Here is a 24,376-nt window from a genome sequence, read left to right on the forward strand (position 1 = left end):
AATTTTCAACCCAATTAGCTGAAATTACATAATCTCCCATGGCACACCAAACTGTATCTCACGGCACACTATTGTGCTGCGGCACAGTGGTTGAAAAGCACTGGGTTAGTGCATCTACCTCACAATACGAAGGTCCTGAGTAGTCCTGGGTTCAATTATGGCTCAGGATCTTTCTGTGTGGAGTTTGCATGTTCTCCCCGTGAATGCGTGGGTTCCTTCCGGGTACTCCGGCTTCCTCCCACCTCCAAAGACATGCACCTGGGGATAGGTCGATTGGCAACAATAAATTGGCCCTAGTGTGTGAATGTGAGTGTGAATGTTGTCTGTATATCTGTGTTGGCCCTGTGATGAGGTGATGACTTGTCCAGAGTGCAGCTTAGATAGGCTCCAGCAACCCCCCACGACCTTGAACGGGACAACTGGTAGAAAATGGATGGATGGATTGTTGATGCAGTGTGCATTTAATTGACACCAGTTAAATTCCAATCATATCCATACACACACTATCTCTTTCCTGTCACAGATTATTCCCAGTGTCCTGTCTCAGCTTAAAGGCCTACTGAAATGAGATTTTCTTATTCAAACGGGAATAGCAGCTCCATTCTATGTGTCATACTTGATCATTTCGCGACATTGCCATATTTTTGCTGAAAGGATTTAGTAGAGAACATCCACGATAAAGTTCGCAACTTTTGGTCGCTAATAGAAAAGCCTTGCCTTTACCGGAAGTATGTGCGCGTGACGTCACGAGTTGCAGGGCTCCACACATATTCACATTGTTTATAATGGGAGCCACCAGCAGTAAGAGAAATTCGGATCGAGAAAGCGACAATTTCCCCATTAATTTGAGCGAGGATGAAAGATTTGTGAATTAGAATATTGATATTGAAGAACTAGAAAAAAAAAAAAAAGCGACGGCTCCGGGCGCGGCAGTGTGAGCGTTTCAGATGTAATTAGACACATTTACTAGGATAATTCTGGAAGATCTCTTATCTGCTTATTGTTTTAATAGTGTTTTAGTGAGATTTTAAAGATTGTAAAGTCATACCTCGAGGTCGGATGGCTGCGGTGAACACGCAGTGTCTCAGAGAGAATCCGAGGAGCCAAGCTCACAGCTGCCTTTTAAACAGCTGCTGCAGGACGAAGAATAATCCAATGATGTCTCCGGTAAGATATATATCACAATTTCCCCATCCAAAAACATGCTGGTTGACGTAGAGAAAACATGTTCGCTTGACCGCTCCACTTCACAACAAACAAAGAAACACGGGTTGTGTCTCGATCCTAAAGACAGCTGCAATACACCGCTTTCCACCACCAGCATTGTTCTTTATAGTCTCCATTATTAAATGAACAAATTGCAAAAGGTTCAGCAACACAGATGTCCAAAATACTGTATAATTATGTGGTTAAAGCAGACAGCTTTTAGACACGAGTGGCGCAGCACTAATATTTCCTGACAATCCGTGACGTCACGCGTACGCGTCATCATTCCGCGACATTTTCAAGAAGAAACCCGCGGGAAATTTAAAATTGAAATTTAGTAAACTAAAAAGGCCGTATTGGCATGTGTTGCAATATATTTCATCATTGATATATAAACTACCAGACTGCGTGGTCGGTAGTAGTGGGTTTCAGTATATAGGCCTTTAATCTGACACTCAAACAAAACAAATGAATAGTGCTGATGAAAATAAATCCCACCACATGCCATTGATGTGAAATTATTGGGATGTGTCAAGATGCAGGGCAGACATGTTGTTCCGCTGCTTCTACTCCCGCATACCTGAATGTGATTGGCCTTATTGGAGGACACACACTCCTCTCTCCACAATCCTGCACTCTGCAGGTCAGAGACGATCGAATTATCCCCGTGTTGTTGTGTTTGACTGCTTTACAGGCATCACCACGGCAACCAGTCACACGTCGCTGAAGGATGGTTATTTAATTCACAGGCGCAGTCTGCCGGTCTGGCATGCAGCCGCTATTTAAAAGTGGTGTTCTTTCCACAGTGGGAATCCCAGTGTAAGTACATAAGTGCTCATTAGGATCGGGCTACCACAAGATGTTGTGTATTGTCACAAAAATTCTAAATTACGGCGGCGCAGCGATTTACGAAGCAACATATTGAGTGTGTTAATAGGCCACCGGCACAGCAACAAATCCCACTGTCAGTCACACTGATTGTTCTTTAACCCACTCACCACTCCCCGAGTCAGCACTTTGGCTGCCTTCGTGTGTCCTGTTGGCAGCACCTGAGCTGAGAGATTAGCCACGCTGACCATGTGTCCACATTATCCATGTTGGAGAGGATATTATGCTGTGATTGATGAGAGGAAACAACGGTCTTGTGTGAAAATGTGAACCTGGGGCTGCAGCAGAAATGTCAATTTGAGCTACACTTTAAGTATTTCCAGTTGATTGTTAAGCAAAACAGTGAGTCGCACTACTATGGTATTTTTTTTTTAAACAGTTCTGTGGAACTTCACAGAGAGATGATGGCTGGGAAGAAGAAAAAAACACGCCGCTATGCTGTAGTGAGACAACCGTATTGACCACCTGCATCCAAATGGAGATAAGTGGAAAGAGTAAATCTAAAATATATGTATACTTGCAGCGCTGCACCACTATAACCACATATACTGTAGTGACCTATCCATCCATCCATTTTCTACCGCTTTTCCCTTTCGGGTTCGCTGGGGGTGCTGGAGCCTATCTCAAATTCATTCGGGCGGAAGTCGGTGTACACCCTGGACAAGCTGCCACCTCATCGCGGGGCCAACACAGATAGACAGACAACATTCACACTCACATTCACACACCAGGGCCCATTTTAGTGTTGCAAATCAACCTATCCCCAGGTGCATGTTTTTCACTGAGCTTCATTGTGGTTTTAAAGTCAAAATTTTCTGTGGCGAGTGGTCGGGTCTTCCGAAGCATCATGAGGTCAGTCAGGCTGTGTGCGTCACTAGTGGGTCAAGGCCGGGTAAGCCTCCTGCTTACAGTCTGTGTACAGTGGAAGCACAAGGAGATGATTTTATATGAGGGAGGCCGATTAGCTGTTCTGACACCACCTGTACAACACCCAGATTTCATCCCTTTTTGGGGAGGCGTTGGCCTCTCTTCACAATGTGTAATTTATAATAAATACAGTGGACCCTTTGAGATCTAACACAATTCATTCCTTTGTCTCCTCCAGGCTAGACTACTGCAACGCACTTCTTGTCGGGATCCCCAGCAAGAACACCCAGAAGCTGCAATACATACAGAATAGTGCTGCTAGGATCCTGATGAGAGTGCGGAAATACGACCATATCACACCAATTCTCAAATCCCTTCACTGGCTTCCTGGTCCACTCAGGTGTTAATGCAAAGTCTCCATACTAACCCACTAGTGCCTCCATGGAAATGCCCCCCTCTACCTCAAAGAACTACTCATTCCCATATCCTCCACACGACACCTCCGCTCCAGACAGGCTAACCTCCTCCAACATCTGAGGACAAAGCTAAGAACCATGGGAGACCGGGCTTTCTGCTCCACCGCACCCAGTCTGTGGAATGCTCTCCCTGACCACCTGAGGGCACCACAGACTGTGAATGCTTTTTAAAAAAGGCTTAAAACCCTTTAAAAATAAAATAAAAAAATGTTTAGATATATGCATACTTTTTCATAACATGGTAACTACTGCCTAGTTTCTCTTGTTATATTCTTATTTTACTGTTATATTTTTACTCCCATTGTTGCTTTTTATTTTTATTCTTATTGTAATATTTTTCTATTTTGTTTCCATTTAAACCCCCATTATTTACTTTCTACTTTTTAAATTGATCTCAACTCTGTACACTGCTGCTGGAATTTTAATTTTCCTGAAGGAATTCTCCTGAAGGAATCAATAAAGTAAATGGGTTATACTTGTATAGCGCTTTTCTACCTTCAAGGTACTCAAAGCGCTTTGACACTATTTCCACATTCACCCACACACACACACATTCACACACTGATGGCGGGAGTTGCCATGCAAGGCCCTAACCACGAACCATCAGGAGCAAGGGTGAAGTGTCTTGCTCAAGGACACAACAGGCGTGACGAGGTTGGTAGAAGGTGGGGATTGAACCAAGAACCCTCAGGTTGCTGGCACGGCCACTCTACCAACTATCCATCTATTTAATACTAGCTATTCGGATGTTTTATTTTTTATTTTTATTATCTTTCTTTTTTTTACTACACTGTAGCACTTTGAGGTTGTTTGCTCAATGTAAAGTGCTTTTTTACAAATAAAATATATTAATATCCATCCATCCATTTCCTACCGCTTATTCCCTTTTGGGGTCGCGGGGGGCGCTGGCGCCTATCTCAGCTACAATCGGGCGGAAGGCGGGGTACACCCTGGACAAGTCGTTATTATTATTATTATTAGGATGCTGGTCGATCCCATCCCGTAGGAAATAATGCAAGTAGAAATATTCTGTTCCGGAGTCAAACTGTTGTCATAAAAATCTTTACAAACTGAACAGGCCATGTCTGTAGCAGAGGTGGGTAGAGTAGCCAGAAATTGTGCTCAAGTAAGTGAATTATATCTATATATAGTGCATTTTCTCAAGTGACTCAAAGCGCTTTACATTGAAAAATCCATGATCTGCATTTATAGTACATTTACAGCAGTGTGGGTGTTGCTGGCAGCAAGGAGGGTGAAGTGTACCGGGAGGCTTGAAGTTTCTGGCCGGCCGCTCTACAATATGAGCACAATGCCCCGATCTACAATAAAACTAATTTGTTATTCAACATTTAAAAAAAAAAAAAAAGCGTAATTTCAGCTAAGATTCTGGCCGGTCGCTATTCCATCTGAGCCAAGCCGCAACTTAAGTAAGTTATTTAAAGTAGTGTTATTCAAGTAAAAACTATCCAAATAAGTACTTGAGTAACAGTAAGTATTCACCGAAGAACTACTCAAGTACTGAGTAACTGGTGAGTAACTTTTGAATGATTTAGTAGCTATTTTTTTAATGGTACTTACACTGCAACCATAGGTGTGCGAGAAAGAGAGACTACTACAGCATGTATGGCAAAATCAGGGTTTTAAAAACCATTAAATGGATTTTGCAAAAAATAAGTTAAAGTTAAGTTAAAACCAATGATTGTCACACACAGACTAGGTGTGGTGAAATTTCCCATCCATCCATTTTCTACTGCTTGTCCCTTTTGGGGTGGCGGGTGGTCGCTGGAGCCTATCTCAGCTGCATTCGGGCGGTAGGCGGTGTACACCCTGGACAAGTCGCCACCTCATTGCAGGTGGTGAAATTTGTCCTCTGCTTTTGACCCATCCCCTTGTTCAGCCCCTGGGAGGTGAGGTGAGCAGTGAGCGGTAGCAGCGCCCGGGAATCATTTTTGGTGATTCAACCCCAATTCCAACCCTTTATACTGAGTGCTAAGCAGGGCGGCAATGAGTCCCATTTTTATTGTCATGTCTGTTGATCATTTTTTTCTTTGCCGATTTGCTGTTTGTTTTTTGGACTCTTTGTAGTTCCTTGTTGTGCACTCCTGCTTGTTTTGTTTCCATGACTACTCATTAGTTTCACCTGTCTCACGTTTTGCACTTGCGCACCTGTCACTAATCAGGTCTGTGTTATTTGAGCTTGCAGTTGCCAGGCAGTCGACCCGACGATATTACCTCCTGGACACCCATGCTATCTGATATACTTACTATTCATGCCATTGTCATGCTGCCATAGTTTTCTTGTTACTTGTTTCTTTCCACGTGAGATTTGTGTATTCTTGTCACAGTAAGTGTTTATTTGTTTCAAGTTCATAGTATTTTGCCCAAGTGCTAGTTTTTGTTTAATTAATGAAGTTTGTTCTCTGCCTTTGTGCGTGCCGTTAGTTTTGTACCTTTTGTTAAAGTTAAAATAAAATCATGTATTTACCTCTAAGCCATGTCCGAACCAACTTTACTTGCATCTCGGGAAAACAAACACCCCAAAGTCCATGCTCTGACATTTATAGTCTTTGGTAAGACTCGGCCTGGGTTTGAACTCACAACCTAACGATCCAATAACAAATTAGAGCTGTCAACATCAACACATTAACGCAGTGGTTCCCAAACTTTTTTAGTCATTCCCCACTTTGGCCAAGGGGGAGTTTTCAAGCCCCACCTGCCCCCATCGCCCCAACAGAACGCTGATGCCAAGCTTGACATTTTCAAATATATTGAAAATCAAGGAACATCAAGTTGTATACATTTAAACTCAATAACATAAAATAACATCAAGTTCAATAGTGAATAAAATAACTTGCATCAAGTTCAATAATAAATCAAATAACTTGCATCAAGTTCAATAATAAATCAAATAACTTGCATCAAGTTCAATAATGAATAAAATTACTTGCATCAAGTTCAATAATAAATAAAACAAAAGTGTTAATACGTTCATCAAGTTCAATAATAAATCAAATAAAAGTGTTATAACTTGCATCAAGTTCAATAATAAATCAAATAAAAGTGTTATAACTTGCATCAAGTTCAATAATAAATCAAATAAAAGTCTTATAACTTGCATCAAGTTCAATAATAAATCAAATACAAGTCATATAACTTGCCTCAAGTTCAATAATAAATCAAATAACTTGCATCAAGTTCAATAATGAATAAAACAAAAGTGATATTACTTTGATAAAGTTCCATAATAAATCAAAACAAGTGTTATAACTTGCATAAAGTTCAATAATAAATAAAACAAAAGTGTTTTTACTTTTATCAAGTTCAATAATAAATCAAAACAAGTGTTATAACTCGCATCAAGTTCAATAATAAATCAAATAAAAGTGTTATAACTTGCATCAAGTTCAATAATAAATCAAATAAAAGTGTTATAACTTGCATCAAGTTCAATGATAAATAAAACAAAAGTGTTATTACTTTTATCAAGTTCAATCAAAACAAGTGTTATAACTTGCATCAAGTTCAATAATAAATCAAATAACTTGCATCCAGTTCAATAATAAATAAAACAAAAGTGTTATTACTTTTATCAAGTTCAATAATACATCAAAACAAAGTGTTATAACTTGCATCAAGTTCAATAATAAATAAAATAACTTGCATCCAGTTCAATAATAAATCAAAACAAGTGTTATAACTTGCATCAAGTTCAATAATAAATCAAAACAAGTGTTATAACTTGCATCAAGTTCAATAATTAATAAAACAAAAGTGTTATTACTTTTATCAAGTTCAATAATAAATCAAAACAAGTGTTATAACTTGCATCAAGTTCAATAATAAATCAAATAAAAGTCTTCTAACTTGCATCAAATTCAATAATAAATCAAATAAAAGTCTTATAACTTGCATCAAGTTCAATAATAAATAAAATAAAAGTGCCACTTTGCAATCTTTGCAAAAAAAAAAAGAGGAGCTACGCATTTGCAAATCCTCGCACAGTGACTCGCCATTCACAAAGCGGACGTATGCGATGAACAGGCAGTCTTTATTGCTGTCAGCAGCTTCGTCCAATTGTAAAGCAAAACAACTTTCTTTTAATTTGTTTACAAGTTGTTCCTCGAGTCTCGCAACTGTGTCGTTTTACAGTGGGACAGCTTTTAATTTTGCTGCGCTTGTCTCGTCAAGCATGACTGCCACCATGTCTATTGCAGCGGGGGCAATGAGCTGCTCAGCAATTATGTGTGCTTTTTTGCATTGCGCAATTCTGTATACAACTCTATATGAAGCCATTTGAGCGTTGCTGTTTACTGATGCAGCTTTTACCATGCGCTTCTCCTGTTGACGGTACTCTGCCAGTTTTCTTTGAAAGAAATCAAGTGGCTTATTGACATGATTGGGGTGTGTGGTCTCCAGGTGTCTCCTTAATTTGTTGGGTCTCATGCTGTCTGCTGCTAGCAGTTTTAGACACAGAACCCAAAGGGGTCTCTCCTCTGCCCCCACCACTGGTGCCGTGAATCCAAAATCAAGATACCCTTCATCATATTTTCTTTTCGGTTGGCTTCTGGTTGATTAGGCCCGTCAGATTTTTGTTTTTCTGCAGGCGCTGGCTCTGGCTCGACGACCTTTGAAGTGGGAGTCACAAATTTATCCATTTTGTGTAAATGTGGTCCACACATTAGCCTGCTACCCATCGGTGCGAAAGTTTGTTCCGCTTAGCCCCGCCCCCATTAGTTACTGTTGCTATGTTTGTCAAACTTTTGCTCCTACCTAGAAATTTAAAGCCTACAGGAAAAATAAGTAATTTATATTTATTTATATAGCAGATTTCACAGACAGAATAACAAAGTGAATTACAGTGTGTATAGAAACATAAATAAATAAAGTGAAATGTCCTCCCGTTCCTCGCGCCCCACCTGTCATGTCTCTATTCCCCACCAGTGGGGCCCGTCCCACACTTTGAGAAACGCTGCATTAACGCATGTAATTAATTTTAAAAAATTATCGCATTATCAAATATGAATGAAGATTAATAACGTCTGGGTTGAAGCTTAACCCGGAAGATGCACTCATTTGTTACATGGTCTGTGATTGCAAAGAAGGATGGCCCAATTCGTACTAAAACAGAACTTCGGATAAAAGTAAGGTAACTAGTTAGTATTGCAGCAACAACATTTTTTTCCATCGGTGCACATCAAGTTTAAAATACCATCCTAAAGGCCTACTGAAATGAGATTTTCTTATTTAAACGGGGATAGCAGGTCCATTCTATGTGTCATACTTGATCATTTTGCGATATTGCCATATTTTTGCTGAAAGGATTTAGTAGAGAACATCCACGATAAAGTTCGCAACTTTCGGTGCTAAGAGAAAAGCCCTGCCTCTACTGGAAGTCGCAGACGATGACGTCACTTGTTTGATGGCTCCTCACATATTCACATTGTTTTTAATGGGAGCCTCCAACAAAAAGTGCTATTCGGACCGAGAAAACGACAATTTCCCCATTAATTTGAGGGAGGATGAAAGATTTGTGTTTGAGGATATTGATAGCGAGGGACTAGAAAAAAAACGCGATTGCATTGGGACGGATTTCGATGTTATTAGACACATTTACTAGATTAATTCTGGGAAATCCCCATTCTTTTTATTGTGTTGCTAGTGTTTTAGTGAGTTTAATAGTACCTGATAGTCGGAAGGGTGTCTCCACGGGTGTCTTGACGCGCAGTGCCTCAGGGGAGTTGACGGCAGCTATGGACGGCACAAGCTCTGCTTTTCTCCGGTAAGAACTGACTTTTTAACCACAATTTTCACACCGAAACCTGCTGGATGACATGTGGTCGGGATCCATGTTCTCTTGACCGCACTCTGATCCATAGGAAAGTTTCACCTACAGGAATTTTAAACAAGGAATCACCGTGTGTTTGTGTGGCTAAATGCTAAAGCTTCCCAACTCCATCTTTCTACTGTGACTTCTCCAATATTAATTGAATAAATTGCAAAATATTCAGCAACACAGATCTCCACAATACCGTATAATTATGCTGTTAAAGCAGACGACATTTAGCGCTCATACTCCCTAAAAACCCGTAACGTCTTGCGTACACATCATCATTACACGACGTTTTGAAGACGAAACTCCCGGGAAATTTAAAATTGTAATTTAGTAAACTAAAAACGCTGTATTGGCATGTGTGGCAATGTTAATATTTCATCATTGATATATAAACTATCAGACTGCGTGGTGGGTAGTAGTGGGTTTCAGTAGGCCTTTAAAGTGAAACACGTATGGGGCCTCTTTTTGTAAACAGCTACTTGTGACAAATCTAGTGACTTTTCACGGGGATATTGTAGACTTGTTTGTGTCTTCGAGAGTCTGATGTGAAAGCCAGCAGCAGTCACCATCCTCAGCGAGCAGTGAAAGCTGCTGACGTTCAGCTGGTGCTGCTGTGCCAATGAATGCTAGCTATATCGACAACAAGCAGAGGAGAACCCTAGGCTGGCAAAGTTTACCGATTCAACGTGGTCAACAAAAGTAGCACAGTTAAGTTAAACATACGCGTTTGCTAAAGGGACAGTCCCAGCCTGCAGGACATCTAACATCTGTGAAAAGCAAGTCTTGCAGGAATATGACATTTAAATCACAACAGCTGATCTGCCCTCCAATACCTTGGAGAAGCACAATTACAGCAAGAATAAACCAACTGTACAACACAAACAAGAGCATCAACTTGCAAGTACAGACTAAATGTGAATTTACTTCGCTTCCTGGAGTTTGTTGGAGCTCAATGGCCTTATGGTTAGAGTGTCCGCCCTGAGACTGGAAGGTTGTGACTTCAAACCCTGGCCGAGTCATACTAAAGACCAATGTTCCCTCTAAGGCATTCATCCCCAACCTTTTTGTAGCTGCGGACCGGTCAACGCTTGATAATTTGTCCCGCGACCCGGCAGGGGGTGGGGGATTCTTTTTTTTTTTTTTTTTTTTTTTGTCATGAAAAAGGGAGGTTTTTTGGGTTGGTGCACTAATTGTAAGTGTATCTTGTGTTTTTTATGTTTAGTTAGAAAAAAAATTATTAGTAGTTTTTTTTCAAAAATCAAAACAAATAAAAATTTATAAAAAAAATTCTGCGGCCCTGGTGACCACTGCTCTAAAGGTACGCGCCTGTGCAATTGCACACTGCTCACGCGTCCTCTGCCCATGGCAAATCTAGGCAGCTCACTAAATCGAATAAAAAGATAAGCACATAACAGTATGCACGTCTGCCGTCGCTCACATGTGCACCACTGAATACTCAAGGAGTTTTGGCGTTTGCTCACACATGAAAAATCGGAGGTAAAATTGCCAAAGTCGATAAAAATGTGACCCATTGCCTCCCTGCTTGGCACTCAGCATCAAAGGTTGGAATTGGGGGTTAAATCACCAAAATGATTCCTGAGCACCGCCACCACTGCTGCTCACTGCTCCCCTCACCTCCCAGCGGGTGAACATGGGCATGAGTCAAATGCAGAGGATAATGTCCCCACACCTAGTGTGTGTCTGACTATAGTTGGGACTTTAACTTTAATCACAATGAGCTGGTGTTGCATTGTACAAAAAAAGAGATCAGCATTGTCATCTGAAAAAAGTAAACACGCTTGTTTGTTTTGACAACAATGTAATGGTGCACGATGTTAAGTTGTTTAAGAGTGCGTTTACTGATAAGTAACTGTACTTTGTTTGCAATATCATTAAGACTTTCAAAATGTGGACTTAATTTTTACTATACTTATTTTCACCAAGTTTTGAGCAAATCAATGACTCGCAGTTCAGTAAAACAGTCAACATTGTTCCTGTATGACATTCTGACTACCAAATTGCATTTGTACCCAAACTTTGGGTTATTTTCTTAAGCATTTTTTAAGCAAGCAAATGTAACCCATGGTAATCATGATTAATCACAGGTTTAGAGTGCTATTAATCTGATTAAACATTTTTATCACTTAACAGCCTTAAAATAAATCCAAACAAATTCCCAGATAAAACAGTATTGTGAGCCCGTTCTAATTCACTTCATAAAAATGGTTAATGGCATGGCATTAAAAAGCATTAAATTAGATTGGCTGATACTTGTAGGAACCCAGAAAATATGCGCATGACGTTATAACAGGGCAAATGTTTGCATGATGGTGATTATTATACATATTTTCTCTAGTTGGAAGTGGAATTCTTTAGGATGAAATATGAGCATTTCTACTGTCACACATTTAAGCGTATGATATACAATAAATATTATTTTTCTCAGTTTATAAGGTAAACAGTTGTGCTGCCTCGTCATGTCACTTTTCTCAGTGTGTAATTTAAGTGTGGTCATGTAACTGCTAGACTCCGTTTGACTGCTGAAATGGAATCAAACATCACTAGTGCTTATGTTGGATTGGTCAAACTGAGTCATGTGACAGTGCTCGCTGGAAAAATTCTTGCTGACGAGCCAGACAATTTCAAATGCAAGCAATAATTCATAGATTAAAAAAATATATAAAAACAATATAAATAAATGTAGCAATTGGAATGAAAGTCACTGAAACTGAGTAAAAATAGTGTTCTTCTTCACAAAATTAGTCAAGTGGAAGTGAAAAACATATAGCATTGAAACTACTCTCACAAGTACAATTTACTCAAAAAGTAATTCAAGTAAATGTAACTGAGTAAATGTAGTGTGTTACTAGTTTTAGATTCAGTAGCCTTCTGAACAAGAGCACATGTACCTTAATGGTTTGGTCAAGAGAATATTCAAACGTACATAGGTCTGGAATGTTGGATTGGTCCTTTTTATACAAACCCTGTTTCCATATGAGTTGGGAAATTGTGTTAGATGTAAATATAAACGGAATACAATGATTTGCAAATCATTTTCAACCCATATTCAGTTGAATATGCTACAAAGACAAGATATTTAAGTTCAAACTGATTAACTTTTTTTTGTTGCAAATAATTAACTTTAGAATTTGATGCCAGCGACACGTGAAAAAGAAGTTGGGAAAGGTGGCAATAAATACTGATAAAGTTGATGAATGCTCATCAAACACTTATATGGAACATCCCACAGGTGTGCAGGCTAATTGGGAACAGGTGGGTGCCATGATTGGGTATAAAAAAGCAGCTTCCATGAAATGCTAAGTAATTCACAAACAAGGATGGGGTGAGGGTCACCACTTTGTAAGCAAATTGTCGAATAGTTTTAGAACAACATTTCTCAACGAGCTATTGCAAGGATTTTAGGGATTTTACCGTCTACGGCCCGTAAAATCCTCAAAAAGTTCAGAGAATCTGGAGAAATCACTTCATGTAAGCGATGAGATTACGGACTTTTGACCCCTCAGGCGGTAATTCATCAACATCTGACATCAGTTTGTAAAGGATGTCACCAAATGGGCTCAGGAACACTTCAGAAAACCACTGTTAGTAACTACAGTTGGTCGCTACATCTGTGAGTGCAAGTTAAAACTCTACTATGCAAAGCCAAACCTATTTATCAACAATATCCAGAAACGCCGCCGGCTTGGCTGGGCCCGAGCTCACTTAAGATGGACTGATGCAAAGTGTAAAGGTGTTCTGTGGTCTGACGAGTTCACATTTCAAATTATATTTGGAAACAGAGGACGTGGTGTCCTCCAGAACAAAGAGGAAAATAACCATTCGGATTGTTTTAGGCGCAAAGTTCAAAAGCCAGCATCTGTGGGTGTGTGTTAGTACCCAAGGCATGAATAACTTACACATTTGTGAAGGCAACATTAATGCTGAAAGGTCCATACAGGTTTTGGAGCAACATATGTTGTCATCCCAGCAACATTATCACGGAGGCCCCTGCTTATTTTAGCAAGAAAAGTGTTACAACAGCGTGGCTTCGTAAAAAAAGAGTGTGGGTACTTTCCTGGCCCGCCTGCAGTCCAGACCTGTCACCCATCAAAAATGTGTGGCGCATTATGAAGCGTAAAATACGACAGCGGAGACCCCGGACTGTTGAACAACTGAAGCTCTACATAAAACAAGAATGGGAAAGAATTCCACTTTCAAAGCTTCAACAATTAGTTTCCTCACTTCCCAAACGTTGATTGATTGTTGTTAAAAGAAAAGGTGATGTAACACAGTGGTGAACATGCCCTTTCCCAACTACTTTGGCATGTGTTGCAGCCATGACATTCTAAGTTAATTATTATTTGCAAAAAAAAATAAAGTTTATGAGTTCGAACATCAAATATCTTGTCTTTGTAGTCCATTCAATTGAATATGGGTTGAAAAGGATTTGCAAATCATTGTATTCCGTTTATATTTACATCTAACACAATTTCCCAACTCATATGGAATCGGGGTTTGTAGAATCGGAATATTATATTACAATATTTGATGGACAGGTTGTTGTGTTTTCCAAGTTTGATCCCCCTCATGTGCTTCGTAGATGAAAACAAGAACCATGTAGGAACTGTCACACTGCCATACCTCGTTTCATCCAAATGATTGCCAATGGCTGCATCTTAAATTTTAATAGAACATTAATTACATAGGAGATTAGATTTACTCAAGCATTATGAGTAGAAACTGCTTATATATAGCAATGCCAAATCTGTACCACTGGCAGCCGATCAATGTTAATCATTAATGATAATCATTTACTTAAAAAACGTGTTCTAAAATTAACGCTTGAGGCGCAGCATGACACAAATGACATCTTTAAAAAGGTTGATTTATTTGTATTTTTTTTGGTGTGTGTGTGTGTGTGTGTAGGTCTTTCCAGCACCACCCCTCCACCCTCCTCTCCTTGTGATGATTATTTTCCTTTGCTGCGGAAACTTTTTTGACAACTCTTTCTGGCAAAGACATGTGCGGCAAACAGCTTTAAGCGAGCTGAGCAGAACCAGCAATGTTGATACAGATTAAAATAGGAACCATGGCAGATGGGATTATACCTAATACACCATTTCATGTAGCATAACGTGTCATTTTCTGGGCTCGGCGCCCTTGTTTGTGTCGCATGCGTCCGAATTACAACCAAGCTTCTTTTCATACCATGATTCCTGCACTTGCCTTGGCCGACCACATGCTTTGTCTAAATGGACCTACAAAGCACAATAAGTCATTATGAATGAAACATTGGACACATTATCTTAATTTGCATGAATATAACCTGTTAATATCTATGCATAAATTACAATTTCAATGTGTTGGATTACTCGCAGAAAAAAACAACAACATATTGCAATGATCCCCAGCCACTGTGCACTAATAACTTAAAATAAGGTGTTATTCTATCTATGCTAGTAATAGTTTATGTGGATAGAACAATAAATGTACTTCCACAAAATAGTAGCAGATCCTGAATCAGTAGCGACGGAAAATACAGCAAATGTTGGTATCACTCCGATACCAGGCGCTGAGACAGATACTGATACTTTTTCCTGGACATTTTTTTAGATACTTGAATTATTTTCCTTTAGTTTGTTGATCAAAATGAGAATCAGAATAAAATACAGGACAAAGATGAAAAAAAACATAAATATATATTTCTATTAAAAAACATCTGTGAAAAATCTAAACAACTATTGCGAAGTGAATTGTATTTATATAGGGCTTTGTCTCTCGTGACTCAAAGCGCTTTACATAGTGAAATCCATTATCTACATAGTTTTAGGTTACATTTTAAACCAGTGTGGGTGGCACTGGGAGCATGTGGGTAAAGATTTTTGCTCAAGGACACAACGGTAATCACTCAGATGGCAGTAGAGGGGTATTGAACCAGGAACACTCAAGTTGCTGGCGTGGCTACTCTACCAACAGAGCCGCACCACCCCCATGAATTGATTAACGTGGACCCCGACTTAAACAAGTAGAAAAACGTATTCGGGTGTTACCATTTAGTGGTCAACTATACGGAATATGTACTGAACTGTGCAATCTACTAATAAAAGTTTCAATCAATTAAACCCCTATTGACTCTCATTCAAATCCTTGGATGTTTTGCCTTTTTTTACATTCAAAGCTGAACTCACCCGTTTCCAAAAATGCATATGCTGACTTGTATGGAACAATACATGACTATGAAAATATCAATAATGTAACACTATATACAACACAATAAAAAAACACAGATATTTGTGAAAATAAACTGACGAGAATGCAAAAATATCAATGTCTTCATCCTATTATCGATCCAAGCAGGGATATAATCTTCAATTTTGGTATGTGGAAAATTTGACTTAGAACTTTAAAGATTCATTATTGTCAATGTTTCCATACATACAAGTCATGTAATGCTAAATAATTTTTCAGGTATTTTTTTATATGTAATTTAAACATTCTGATGACTTGTAAAGCTTTAAGCATTGAAAACAAATATTGCCTGTACTGCTTTTATTTAGAAGCTTTCTCTCACTGAACAGGAAGTCGATGCACGCGCCATTTAGGTTGTGAAAATAACTAGAGACAAGAGGTATGTTTGTGTCTGTTTATGGGTTGATTGAGAACCATAACCCCTGGGTCCTAATGGCCATCTGTACAGTAGTGCCTCAACTTAAGACTCGTCCCAACTTTTGAGTGTTTCGAGATAAGAGCTGTCTCTTGCAAGCAAAAATTTGAGTTACCAGTATCCCCACCATTAGTCGGCGTAGCAAATGCCAGAGTGAACCTCATTAGATCCGACCTATGACTTCTGGTCTTACTCTCTAATATTAGCTTATAGCTCGAGCTCGACATCACGTTGGTTTCCGATCATGGATATAAGAAAGTGAGTGTGAAGGACAGTGCTGAGAAGAAGTGGATGAAAGTCATTCAGTTAAAAAAATAAATAATCAAAAACATAAGTGAGCGTGAAGCAGTTGGAGCGTATCACTGCTACTCTGTACCATCCAGAAGCAGGATGACGCTAACGCCAGCCAAGAAGGCTGAAATAATATCAAAATGGCTAACATGAATCCATGAAATTATAGACAAGATGCGGGTGGTGTGTTTGACGGAGAAGCAGCTGGAAGAAGATACCAGAGTAGTTCACTCTGCAAGTCAAATGTTGTTCGTTATTACATCAATCAATCAATCAATCAATCAATCGTTTATTTCTATAGCCCTAAATCACAGGTGTGTCAAAGGTCCTTGGTTCAGATCCCTCATCAGGGCAAGGGAAAAACTCAACCCAGTGGGATGACAATGAGAAACCTTGGAGAGGACCGCAGATGTTGGTGACAATGGACGTCGAGTGGGTCTAGCATAATATTGTGAAAGTCCAGTCCATAGTGGATCTAACATAATAGTGAGAGTCCAGTCCATCATGGGGCCAGCAGGAGACCATCCCGAGCACAGACTGGCCACAAGCTCAAAGATGTCCTCAACCGATGCACAGGAGAGCGGTCCACCCCGGGTCCTGACATTACTTCATTTAAAGGCCTACTGAAACCCACTACTACCCACCACGCAGTCTGATAGTTTATATATCAATGATGAAATATTAACATTGCAACACATGCCAATACGGCCTTTTTAGTTTACTAAATTGCAATTTTAAATTTCCCGGGACATTTTCTTGAAAACGTGGCGTAATGATGACGTGTACGCGTGACGTCACGGGTTGTTAGGAATATGAGCGCTGCGTACACACACAGCTAAAAGTCGTCTGCTTTAACGGCATAATTACCCAGTATTTTGGACATCTGTGTTGCTGAATATTTTGCAATTTGTTCAATTAATATTGGAGAAGTTAAAGTAGAAAGATGGAATTGGGAAGCTTTAGCCTTTAGCCACACAAACACACGGTCATTCCTTGTTTAAAATTCACGGACGTGAAACTTTACTATGGATCACAGCGAACATGGATCTCAACCGAATGTCAACCAGCAGGTTTCGGTGAGAAAATTGTGGTTAAAAAGTCGCCTCTTACCTGATATCGGCTGAGCTTGTGCCGCCCATTAAGCTGCCGTCACTTCCCCAAGACACTGCGCGTCAACACCCGGCCGTGGACGTACACTTCCGACTATCAGGTACTGTTAAACTCACTAAAACAGTAGCAACACAATAGAAAGATAAGGGATTTCCCAGAATTATCCTAGTAAATGTCTCTAAAAACCTATGAATTCGTCTCAGTGCAACGCGATTGCAATCGCATTTTGGTTTTTTTTAAACTTTTTTTTTCTCTGGTCCGTCGCTATCAATATCCTCAAACACGAATCTTTCATCCTCGCTCAAATTAATGGGGAAATTGTCGTTTTCTCGGTCTGAAAAGCTGTTTTTGTTGGAGGCTCCCATTAAAATCAATGTGAATATATGAGGAGCCATCAACATGTGACGTCATCATCTGCGACTTACAGTAGAGGCAGGGCTTTTCTCCAGTTGCAAACTTTATCGTGGATGTTCTCTACTAAATCCTTTCAGCAAAAATATGGCAATGTCGCGAAATGATCAAGTATGACACATAGAATGGACCTGCTATTCCCGTTTGAATAAGAAAATCTCATTTCAGTAGGCCTTTAAGCCCTGTAGTTGTTAGTAGTACATTCTTTTTAATACAATATTTATTATCTTAAAGTCTTTTCTTTTTAAAAGGCATGTCACATGTAACAAAGAAAACAGTGAAAACATAAATTTAAATGTGTAAACTATATATACCTTGTAATTGCATACATTTAAAGCAAACCGAACAATTGTGGGGTATTGGTGGGCCAAGCACCAATAAAATGGATTTAAATTCATCTTTAAAGGGAGACATTGATTTGAGATACAAGTGTTTTGAGTTAAGTGCTATCACTGAACCAAGTTTGTAAATTGAGGTACTACTGTATCGTCATTTTAGTCAAATAATCTGTATTACTAACTATAAGTGGCCCTCATTGAAAACGATTTTGACACCCCTGATGAACAATAACTTCCTTGCCAAACCACTGCCATGCTGGGTGAAAACGGAGCGGGACGAGGATCTGCTGTGAGTCCGGAGAGCAGCGGTGCTCAACGGGGAGGGAATCCCTCCCGTGAGCCGGTCTTTTTTTTGTTTTTTTTTAACCAAGGAAACCCACACAGCGCGCTTTCTGACGCAACTGCCCATTTTTGGAAACGTGCGTCAATGGACCAAAGTAAGTGAGACAAACACGCGTGGACATCAGCAGCTGTGACGTCCAGAACGCCCGCCCCAGAAAACGAGGGACTATTCTCGTGGTTGTATCCAGCCTGTTCTCCGTACGCGTCGACACGCCGGCGAGAAGAATATTAACCGCTTGCCGTCTATCATTTCGCCATTTTATCCCGAAAGACGCCCCACCCCCTCCCGCCTGCCTGAAATGGCAACGCCCATCCGTGACGTCAGCGCTGTCGTGGGCTTTGAAAAAGCAGTCGCCCTTATAGGTAGTGCCATTGAAGTGAGTCATCTCCAGGAAGAGGTGTGCGCTAAATTGAAACAAAAACTCCACCGTGTTCCGTGAACGCAAACCGCTCGCGCGTATTAGGCAAGAACGTGGAAAATACTGCGAAGGTAAAAAAAAAAAAAAAAAAAAAAAGTAGTCATCCTGCTAGGATTTCAACTTAAGCGTCAAGTTTCCGGCACCTTCCTCCTCTTCAATAAGATCATTTTTAAAGCTTTTTTTTTACTATTTCTCCGGAGCAAACGGTCGAATTCAAGGATTTTATTATTTATTTTTTTTAAAACATCCCGTCGCTGCCTTTTCATACAAGCAGCGAGGATTTCCTTACCTAAAGTCCTAGCGATATTTCCTCCTTTCCTGGATCATGTACCAGGACTACTGCGGGAATTACGACACCTCGTCCCGCGGCAGCAGCACCTCTCCGGCCCAGCCCGAGTCCTTCACCAGCGGCAGCAGCACCATCGGCAGCCCCGGATCTACCTCCGCTTACCAGGTACTCACACTCCTATTTATGCTCATGTGCATACAGTGTTGCCATTCATATGCACGGATGCAAATGTACAATCAAAAATATAAACACAAATACTCATATCTGACAAAAAACTATGATACTTGTGCATTTGGCGCCCCAGCTGGAGCTACTTTGCATATCTTTTTTTTTTTGCTCTAAAGAACATTTTTAAACGTCACAGCAACAGGTTGCGCCATTTCAAGCCCAGTCAAGACAAATGTCATTTTATTTCAAGTAGAAGTTTTTGTGTGCTTAAATGTCATATATTTGCATGTAGTAACACCGGCTTCAATATGTTAAAGTTTCAACAAACAATTGTATGCATTACAGTTCATTTTTAACAAAAACAAACAATATATGTTAGTATTTACTAACACCATTCTAGTTTCAGTTGCACAAAATCATCTTCAGTTTTGGGTAGTTATACAAGGTTTTAGGTATATCCATCCATCCATCCATCCATTTCTACCGCTTATTCCCTTTGGGGTCACGGGGGGCGTTGGTGCCTATCTCAGCTACAATCGGGTGGAAGGCGGCGTACACCCTGGACAAGTCGCCACTTCATCGCAGAGCGTTTTAGGTATAGTAAGTTGAATGTTTTGCCTAAAATCACAATTTTAAGTACATTAAAACTAAAATCACAATTTTAGTTATAGAATATTTGACCCAAAATCACACTTTCAAGTTCAGTAGGTGTAATATTTTACCTAAAAGTACAATTTTAGGTATATTGGATGGCATATATGACCTAAAATCACACTTTTAGGCTCAGTGGTTGGAACAGTTTATCTAAAATCACTATTTTAGGGGATATTAGATGAAATATTTGACCTACAATCACTATTTAAGGGATAGCAGATGAAATATTTGACCTAAAATCACAACTTTAGGTATAGTAGATGATTCCGCTCTATCTAAAATTGCTATTTTTGTTAAGAAAACCGAAAAACAAAACTCGATTTTACAGTTAAATTCTGGTGTTTTTTGTTTTTTTTACTGTACAATCATCTTTCTTTTATTTTATTTTCTTTTTTACATTAAAATTGCGATTTTAGGTCAAATATAAATTGGCCCTAGTGTGTGAATGTGAGTGTGAATGTTGTCTGTCCATCTGTGCTGGCCCTGCGATGAGGTGGCGACTTGTTCAGGGTGTACCTCGCCTTCCGCCCGATTGTAGCTGAGATAGGCGCCAGCGACCCCAAAGGAAATAAGCGGTAGAAAATGGATGGATGGATATACCAGCTACTATACCTAGAAATTGCGATTTTAGGTCAAAATATACCAGCTACTATACGTAGAATCTTTTCTGACTAGAAACAAACTTGACTAGTATCTTCATTCAGACAATTCAATGAACTTTTTTAAACTTTGCAATAATTTTTCCAAAGTGTGTGTGTGTGGCTTGTTGTTGCTTCCCTGGTTTACTGGAAGTGATTTCACACGCACTGAACTAATCCCGCACACAATGACTCACCAGATAAACAGTAAAAAAGAAAAAAAAAAAACCCTGCACAAGACTGCCGGGATATCCGACGGAAGGTTGGGAATAACTGGAATAGGAGGACGTGCGTAAAGAAGACATCAATGCATGATTAATTGAGTATCCTCTCCAGTGCCACCTGCATGAGTTCCTTAGTTTCTGTGGTTTAAAGAAGGCTGATAACAGGACAGCTCGGGCTTTCTCACATGATTCACAGCATGTGTCATTCTCCCACTCAGTGTTCACTGAATCATTAGTGAGCCGTCATTCTTCAAAATGTGCATATAGAAACAACCTTTACTTTTGTCTTTTCCGTCACTCACTCCTTGTTTTGTGCCTTTCTTTCCAGAAGTACAGGGGTGACATGCCCGGCTCCAACAGTGCCTTTATCCCCACAATCAATGCAATCACAACAAGCCAAGACCTGCAGTGGATGGTACAGCCTACAGTCATCACCTCCATGTCCAACCCGTACTCTCGCTCCCACCCGTACAGCCATCACCTGACTAACGGTCAGGGGCTGCTGGGACACAACCCTATGGCCCGTCCCGGGGTCATCCGCTCTATCGGGGACGCCAGGGGCCGACGCAAAAGGGATGAACAGGTGAGGGGTGCAAAAAAAGAAACAAGTTCTATATGTTCTTACATATTTTTAGAATATTATAAGCTCCTGAGAACCGGAATCCTCTGCAGTGGACATTTGTGTTTTGCATCACATTGTTTTTTCGACAAAATAAACATACCAGCAACACTACAGAGGACATATACTTTTTTTTTACATGTCATGAACCACTGAATTTGTGTTTTATTAGCTGTAATCTGTAGCTCTTCAAATTAATTAATTTTTTTTAGATGCACATAAGACAAAAATAACTAGCGCACAGAAATTTCCTGAGAACCTGCGTCCTCTTTAGTAGACTTTTAGAGTGGTGATTGAGTTACACAATTTGAGGAAAAATAATAACCTTGTTATGATAAACACAAATCTCCACTGCAGAGGACGTTGTTTCTTAACGCTTTAAAATATACACGTGCACCTCGATACGTTGTAATACCTTTCAAAAGTTATAGAATCACTACTCACAACATATTTAAAGCATTTATTGATTAATTTCTTCATCATTTAGATGGTGTTTCTCAAAATGTTTTACCAAGTTTCACCTCTAAATAAACGTGGCTCTGACCAACATTCAAATACAGTAGCGCAGTGGACCTAATTATTCAATAAAAACAAGGCAGGGTTTTATTTAACAAGTATTTTTCATATTTTTGGCCACTGTATCATTAGGCACAGTTTGGACAATAACACTTTTTGAATATAGGAAAATAAAGCCCTGTACTTTAATCAAGTGATTCTTTGGCGTACCAATCGATGAAGCCCGCATGACTTGTAGTACTCTTACCACAGTTTGGGAGTTCTTGATTCAGATGATTAAAGCGAACAGCTAACAATATTAACAAACAAATCAGCTAATGTCAGAAAGTGTGAAAATTTGTCCAAATTTTAATATTCTCCTCAGAATTAGCATCCCCTCCAGTGGATATTTATTTCTGGTGTACTTATTTTGTCAGTTACATGTTTTCAGAAAAAAATATGTCCCTGTTATGCAAAACTAAAACTTACCCTAAAGAGGATGATGGTCCTCAGGAAGATATTGTAAACCAAGGATGTTCAAAATATGGCCCACATTTAGTTTGTTATCAGCCTGTTCTGAAAATTAACTGAATTCTATATCAATGAGGTAAATGAAATATAACAGTACTAACAACTATTTATTTGTTAACTATAACACAAAAGCTGAGATAACAATGCAATGCTTTTTTTTTTTTTTTTTTTTACAAATGGCGTAGTATAATTACTGAAGTTAGTTTTATCATTTTTAGTGTACTACATGTGTTAATGTGCCCCCTGCATTCTTTCATTTTTCACTATGTGGCACACTGTGGGAAAAGTTGTGACACCCCTGTTGTAAACTTCCGGTGTGCACTTTAATCAGCCAAAATACAATTATTTCAACAACTCACGATTCGATTACAGTTTTTGGGGTGACGATTCGATTCAACACAAATCGGGGAAAATATAATTTGGTCTAAAAATTATTGTAAACATTTTTAAAAATAGGTTACAGGTTGCAATCGCTTCTCTTGGTTGCTGACATGTAAGTGCAGCCTTAAAAACATTATTTTAAAATTCCTCTTAAAAAAATTGTAAATAAAACAATGTGATTGTATCCACGGTATGTATGTGTTTAATATATATATATATATATATATATATATATATATATATATAATGTAGTTATTTATTTATTACACAAACAAAAATGTGTGTTAGTATATATGTTGATATTATTTGCTTGTTTTGTATATTTTGTTTTAAGTACCAATGCTGAAAAAATATTTAGTATAATATAATTATTCATTCTGAATCCAAACTGATTCATCATTTTCAAGAATCAATTTAAATGAACAAATACATGTATATTTGTTTATTTTATTTTAACAATCAAAACTGATAAAACCAGTGATTTTTATTTATTTTATTTAAAAGAAAAAAAAAAGTATTTTTATTTTCTTAAAATCAATCAATGCCGAAGAAAAATGTGTTTTCTTTATTTTGACTCTAAATTGATTCAGAATTTTCAAGACTCGATTTATTAAAAAAAATACAATTATGTATTTTCAATTTACTCTTAAAAATGTATGAATCAATTCAGAATTGCAACAAATGAGAATTGAAATATTTTTGGCACCTTTACTAATCAGGAAATTAACTTTAATTGTTCCTGAACCTTTAATTGGTCTTTTAGCCTGAAATGAACTGTTGAAATCAAATGAAATTAATAGGAAAAGTCAAATGTTGTATTTGTTTTGTAAATAGCAGACAGCCTCTAGCTAAGCTTCATGTCCAATCCCTGCTGCAAGTGTTTACCTCACCTATAGCACATTCCTTCCTATTTACCCACAGCTCAGCCCAGAGGAAGAAGAGAAAAGAAGGGTGAGGCGTGAGAGGAACAAGTTGGCCGCCGCCAAGTGTCGCAACCGAAGGCGCGAGCTAACTGAGCTGTTGCAAGGGGTGAGTGGAATCTAAGGTTCTTTACACAGTCAGCGTCTTCACGACTAAGTTGAGATGAGACTTCATTATGTTTTCTATGATGATAAAAGCAGGAAGGGTTATATGCGTGTGTATACTCCACACCTGAAGATACTCGCTAGCATTACAGGTTTGACTCTAACCAAAACTCTGCATGAAAACACGACACGTTAAGAGAACTTAGTGCCGAAATTAGCCCAATTTCTACTGGTCTCAAGCTTGTCAGGACCTCCGAAACTCTGGAATGAACGATACAGAATGCTGCTAGCTTGCTGTACCAACGCACTATGTTTCTTTTTTTGTGTAAAAGCAGCTATTTTACTTGTCCTCCAATCTGGAATGCTGCATGTTGCTCACACAACAGAAGGGCCTTCCGCCTGCACAAGGAAAAAGACACGGCCATTTTTGCAATTCCAAATAAGGACATGCCATGTCCTAGCAACACACCTCCCTAGAAACAACTTCCTCATACCTTTGCCCATGAG

At 39.1% G+C, this 24,376-nt stretch overlaps 1 protein-coding gene and 1 long non-coding RNA gene across 2 annotated transcripts in view; one reads left to right on the forward strand and one right to left on the reverse strand.

Moving 5' to 3' along the window:
• Window positions 1-19,365, reverse strand: part of LOC133550221 (uncharacterized) — a 34,812-nt gene extending 15,447 nt beyond the window's left edge. The window contains exon 1 of the long non-coding RNA XR_009806256.1: window positions 19,135-19,365. This is a non-coding gene — a long non-coding RNA (uncharacterized LOC133550221). The remainder of the gene's footprint in view (window positions 1-19,134) is intronic.
• Window positions 18,770-24,376, forward strand: part of LOC133550220 (fos-related antigen 2-like) — an 11,299-nt gene continuing 5,692 nt past the window's right edge. The window contains exons 1-3 of the mRNA XM_061896372.1: window positions 18,770-19,299; window positions 21,147-21,401; window positions 23,766-23,873. Of these exons, the coding sequence (XP_061752356.1) occupies window positions 19,171-19,299; window positions 21,147-21,401; window positions 23,766-23,873 (492 nt within the window). The 5' untranslated portion in view covers window positions 18,770-19,170. The remainder of the gene's footprint in view (window positions 19,300-21,146; window positions 21,402-23,765; window positions 23,874-24,376) is intronic.

Source organism: Nerophis ophidion, linkage group LG03 (genome assembly GCF_033978795.1).
Source record: "Nerophis ophidion isolate RoL-2023_Sa linkage group LG03, RoL_Noph_v1.0, whole genome shotgun sequence".
NCBI lineage: Eukaryota > Metazoa > Chordata > Actinopteri > Syngnathiformes > Syngnathidae > Nerophis > Nerophis ophidion.